General features: G+C 32.0%; 1 protein-coding gene across 2 annotated transcripts in view; it reads right to left on the bottom strand.

Annotated features, from left to right (window-relative positions):
- Window positions 1–278: 278 nt before the first annotated feature.
- The window catches only part of TTC21B (tetratricopeptide repeat domain 21B), a 108,376-nt gene continuing 102,654 nt past the window's right edge, over window positions 279–6,000 (bottom strand). Inside the window, exons 27-29 of one of the 2 annotated variants that reach the window (XM_074215798.1) lie at window positions 5,531–5,651; window positions 3,022–3,089; window positions 279–1,768 (exon numbers count right to left, since the gene is read on the bottom strand). In XM_074215798.1, coding sequence (XP_074071899.1) covers window positions 1,691–1,768; window positions 3,022–3,089; window positions 5,531–5,651 — 267 coding nt within the window. In that variant the 3' untranslated portion in view covers window positions 279–1,690. Of the gene's footprint in view, window positions 1,769–1,790; window positions 2,152–3,021; window positions 3,090–5,530; window positions 5,652–6,000 lie in introns of those variants that run through there. The other variant, XM_074215799.1, reaches the window with a different exon arrangement.

Below are 6,000 nucleotides of genomic sequence, written 5' to 3'. Positions count from 1 at the left end.
AAAGTGAAAACTGAATATAGTACCAAAAATTGTTCTTTCCCTCACATCTTTCCTATGGTATAAATAGAAAAGTAGAAGATCCTAGTAATTTGGCTGCAATTTTTAAAAATAATTTCAAATTGCCTTAATACTTCTAATTTGATAAATGAGATGATACTTTTCTCATCAAGCTGAACTTATTAGTAGCCTCTTTCTAGGGTTGGTACATTCCTATAGTGAGAGGTATCATAGTATATAAAGGTAAATACTGTAACATACATTTCACTTTTTTTAGTTGTACAAAATCAAGTAAAACCAGATGATCTGTAGGTGCCCTTCCATCTTTAAAACTCAAACATCAAATTAATAAGTTTTCCATTGGTGAGTTTTAGTCTATAATCTGACTTAGTAGATTATTATGAAGTTTATTGCATTTGAAGTCTTAATGAAATTTCTTAATGTTTTCGAAGGCAAATTCTTAGGGACAATAGCTGTCTTCAAGTATTTAAGAGAAAAAGCTACTGAGGTCTGTTTGAAGACTTATCAATAGGTTTGCTTGAAATAATAGCTATTCAATAATCCAATACTAATGAGATTTTTTTAAATTAAATTATGGTTAAGGGACTAGCTAGTAAGAATCTGAGACCAGATTTGAATCTTCCTGATCCAGACCAAGAATTCTATTTACTGCACCATCTAACTGCCATGTGGAAAATATTTTTTGTTTGTTTTGCTTGACACTGCGAGTCAGAATTAGGAGTTGTAGGTGAAGTTGCTGCAGATTCAGCTTGATACAAAGAAAATGTCTGTTAAAATAATAATAATATAGACCAACATTTCTATAGGTCTAATTATTTTCCAGGTACTATGCTAAGTGTTTTACCTATATTTTCTTATTTGATTTTCTACTATCTTTGATCTCATTTCACTTACAAGGCAGATGGTCAGGTGACTTGCTCAGGGTCACAATAGCTAGTGAGGCTGGATTTGAACTCCTGAAGAAGTCAAGCTGTTTTGTAGGAGACTCCTGTTTAAGATGGCATCTAAGGGCCTTTCCCACTCTTAAGATTCTATGATTCTACTTTTAAGTGCTTAAGTCCCACATACAAAAAATATGGCTACATTAGAACTAGCAATTCCCTTTTAGCATACAAATCCTGTTGCTTAGAGGATGAAGAAAAATGCAATTAAGATGAACACAATATTTGGATTAGAAAATATTTATTAAAACAAACTGATTTTTCTCTTATTTAAGTTATTTACAAATGACATTTGGAGTTATGCCAACAGTTAAAAGTACTTAAAAATATTAACAGAAATCTCACTGCTTTAAATGCATTTTCATGAAATGAACACAAGTATTACATTAAAAATTGTAGTATTAAGTTTGTTTTAACTTGATTTTGTCAAGACATTTTTTTTAAAGAGAAAGGAAATAACTCTTCCTATTGTAGAAGACTAATAGTGTTGCAGATAGTTTTTAATCAAAGATAGTCAATAAAAAATTGAGTATTAACTTCCCCTATCCTTTAAAATCTATCGGAATGTTTCTCTTCATATACAACAGCAGCCTCTGCTGGAGAAAAATAACCATCAACTGAAAAAAATATTTTTCTTCGTAAAATAAATTTGAGACAAATCTTAATAATAGTTGAAAGAATTTAAAATCTAATTTTTTTTAGCTTCTGCTTCAATTTAGGAATCTAAAGTTTCAAGTTCTTAAAGCTGCACGTGCTTTATCAAGTATATCCTTTCGGATTTTTGGATAACTTGGATGTGTTTCAAGAATCTGTAAAGTTAAAAAAAGTTGAAAATAATTACTAAGTATATGGGATTAGGAAATAGAATTAGCTTTCTGAATATTCTTTTTTTGTAAAAGAATTACGATTTTTCTGATGAATATCAAAAGATTTTGGAGCCTGACCATATTTAAAAAACCCTAAAAGAAATCTCAGAATAACTGAATATGATGTAATAACATGTCAGAATGATAACAAGATTTTATTGCATTTTTTTTAAAAAAAGGACAATATTTTTTCATCTATTTATATTAGGTTTGCTTTACATTTAACCATTCACATTTCATAAAGTCAAGATTAAATCAAATCATCAAGATATAAATCAAAAGGTCAAGTCAGACAATTGTCCTCTAGATATTTCATTTCTTCATTCCTGAAATTGAAACATACATCAAAACAATTTCTAATGTAGGAAGAGCTTTATCAAGCAAATCTTAAATAGAAAAAATTTAAAATTCCACATTTAGAGAACCAGATCACAAGTAAACAATCTGTCATTAGAGGTTATTTCAAAATAAGACACAACATTTTCCAGGTTAAATTCTGATCCATCTCTTATAGCTTCAACCCCTACAGAATTATATTTTGAGAACTGTTTTAAACAGTCACCCAGGGATCCTGAAAAGACCTCAGTTTATAAGCAAGATTTAATTATATTCAATTTGCTGTACTTGCTAAGGCATGAAAGTAAACTAATATCTTAAAAAAGGTTTCAACAATAAGAAATGAAACAAAAACATTTGCTTACAAATAAATGACATGCCAACTGCCTCAATTACTGTGGTTCAAATTTTATTGTACTGACAGGATATACTTTTATCATGTTAAATCCTTTTTTCCATAGGAGTAACCAACTTATATAAGTAAATTTCAGTGTATTTAACAGGTCAAACTATTATATAGTGGTAATTATCATATGAGTCTAATGGCATTACTAAAATTAGTGAAGGGATTGTCATAAAACATATCAGCTTTAATGTCTGAATTTCATAATACTGGAATTTTATATATGAAAAAGAAATGAGTGATTTAAAGTGCCAAATTCCTACAGAGACTGTATAATACATATTTAGGAAATAATAGGGATCTACAATGTCTAGAATTCTCCAATTCTCAGTAATGCTGTAATGTAGCTAAAGTCTATTTTGAGTTTCACTAAAAAAAAGTTATTACTCAGCTGCACCAATGTCTCGTTAAGTTTACCTATGTAGGCAAAAAACATTTTTATTTTAAAAATATTTACCTTGTGACATATATCAATGGCATCAACGTATCTTTTCCCTTTTAAATAATTGAATGCAAGTCTGTAGCCTATAAAGAAAAAATGATAGTGATATTAAAGATATATTTATAAATATGCCCCATTTTTATATGATTTGTTCTATCAATTTGCTTTAATTTTGTGGGCTACAAGGGACTGCATTGGAATGGGCAAGAATGAAGTAATAAAAAAGAACGAGACAAGAAGGCATGAAAGCAATTAGAAAAAGACACAGCAGACAGTATCTGTCATGGAGATATAAGACTGCTAGTCAGGCAAAACGCATTTGTAAGTACTTATCATGTGTCAGGAATATAAAGAAAGGTAAAGTCAGTCCCTATTCTCAAGGAGCTCACAGTCTAACAGAAAAGTAATAGCAAACAACAATGTGTAAACACGATTTATACAAAGATAACTCATCAAAAGGGAGCCATTCTTTTTAAGAAGGTTTGCATAAGGTGGGGATTACACTGGAACTTGAAGGTCACCAAGTAAACCAGAAGGCTGAACTGAAGAGGCAGAGGATTCCAGTGAAATGTATGGAGTTTGAGCTGGAGTGTCTTGTGCAAGAATAGAAGAAGGCCAGTGTCAGTGGATTGTGGAGGATGTGGAGTATGGAGTGTAAACAGACTGGAAAGGTGGGAAAATGCCAGTTTATGAAGGGCTTTAAAAAGTAACAAAAAATTTTATCTTTTATTTTGGAGATAAGAGTGAGCAAATGGAGTTTACTGGCTAGGGAAGTGACATGATCAGACTTTCACTTTGGAAAGATTACTTTGATATCTGAATAGGAGATGGAAGTGGGTGGAGAGAGGCTTGGAGCACTGAGACCAGAGAGACCAAATGGGTTCATACATTCAATTGCTGCCATCACCACACAGTTTTTGGGATTTCAAACTTCTGTGTTTGTAACACATTCAGTTTTCTAAACCTTTTCTGGGACTTTCAACTTCTATTCTTAGAAAAACTTACTAGAATATATTTAAAGTCCATCTCAAACACAAAAATCCTATGGTATAGTATAAATAAAGCACCAGAAAATTTCAAGATAAATCTGTGAAACAAAATCCCTAAGTTCTACCACAAATAGAATTATGTTAAAATATATATCTCTACCTAATCAAAATTCAGAAAAGTTTCTCACATTACCAAATTAAATATAAGATCAGAAGGAGGTAACCCTGAGGTTTTTTGAAATGACCTGGAGGAAGATAAATAATATATTATAAATGTTGACTCGAACAATGGATTTAAATGAACAAGGCAAAATTTTATAGGAAAATATGTAAAGCCTTACATTTAGTTCCAAAAAATATTTTTATAAAAGCGTCATGAAACATGCTTTAACAAATAGCACTTTAAATGAAATATACCTGGAAGTTTTAAACAAAAGTTCAGCATAAATAAGTCTGACATGTCTTCTAAAAAGAGGACATCAATCATGTCCTGTATTAATTCATTGTATGCAGTGACTACAGTGTGCTAGGAGCTATAGAAGATGAGTCAAAGAACAAGCCATATAATTACTACTCTTATGAAGCTTAGTCTCATAGTGCCTAGAGCTGAAAGCTGTGCTGATCAGACTACAGGTAGAATTGTATCTGGTACTGGAAGCTGTATTTTTTTTTTTAGGTTTTTGTAAGGCAAATGGGGTTAAGTGGCTTGCCCAAGGCCACACAGCTAGGTAATTATTAAGTGTCTGAGAACGGATTTGAACCCAGGTACTCCTGACTCCAGGGTCGGTACTTTATCCACTGTGCCACCAAGCCGCCCCTGGAAACTGTATTTTAAGAGAAACACAGACATAAGAGAGTATCTGGGTGAGTAGCAAGGATAATGAATATTCTGGAAACTATGTCATATGAGGAATGACTGAAGAAACTAGGGATGGTTGGTTTGTACAAAACTGAGAAAGACATGCTAGATTTCTTGAAACACTTGAAGATTTGTCTTGTTGAAGAAGGGTTAGGCAAGTTCGGGATACTACATGGGGGAGAACTAGGATCAAAAACTGGGTGCTTCTTTAGTGGGAAGAAAATTGTACTAAAGACCTTTTTTTGTTCACTATCAACTCTAAGATGTTATGAACATATAACATGGTTTTTTTTTTTTTGTTTTTGTTTTTGCAAGGCAATGGGGTTAAGTGGCTTGCCCAAGGCCACACGGCTAGGTAATTATTAAGTGTCTGAGACCAGATTTGAACCCAGGTACTCCTGACTCCAAGGCCAGTGCTCTATCCACTGCGCCACCTAGCCACCCCTAACATATAACATGTTAAAAGAAACAGGGAACAATGAAAAGTGTTAAAGAATTGTCCCTTGTAAGCATAAGCAGGTAAAAGATTAGTAAGGCTATCAAGATATTCTCTTTTCAGGAGGACTCTCAAAAGAGAGCTCTTTAAGTAGTTACTTCTTACTGCAGTTTTTGATGTGGATAACAAATAAAAAACAAACCCATTTAAGTGAAGATTTTGGAATGTGACCACACTCACCCATTGTTGGATTTGTCTGATTGCTATATTTCCATGCCATTTCATAATTCATGGAAGCATCCTTATAAGCTTGTTCTTTCTCCATTATATATCCCATATATTCATAGGCTTTGCAGCAAGACTGAGGAACAATGTTTATGAAAACATAAATCATTAACTCCAACATTCATTCAGAAGACCTGAAACTTTATTTATTAGAGATAATTCTCAAAACCCCTTTGGTAAAGCAGTGAACTGTTTAAAGATTCTAAAGTGTTCAAAAATGTCATAGTACAATAATTAGAATGCAATCAGTTTCTCTCTTCCAACCTTTTTTCATCAACCAACAAATATCTGGAAGTAAGCATATTGTTTTTGAGCTACTTTATTAAAATGAATACAAAGGTACCTTCAAATGAGACAAAAATAATATATATATATGTATATATATATATACACACACACATATATATATATATATATATATATGA

Source organism: Macrotis lagotis, chromosome 1, assembly GCF_037893015.1.
Source record: "Macrotis lagotis isolate mMagLag1 chromosome 1, bilby.v1.9.chrom.fasta, whole genome shotgun sequence".
Taxonomy (NCBI): Eukaryota; Metazoa; Chordata; class Mammalia; order Peramelemorphia; family Peramelidae; genus Macrotis; species Macrotis lagotis.
Note: the sequence above shows the minus strand (reverse complement) of the source record. Positions and strands in the feature narration are given on the sequence as shown.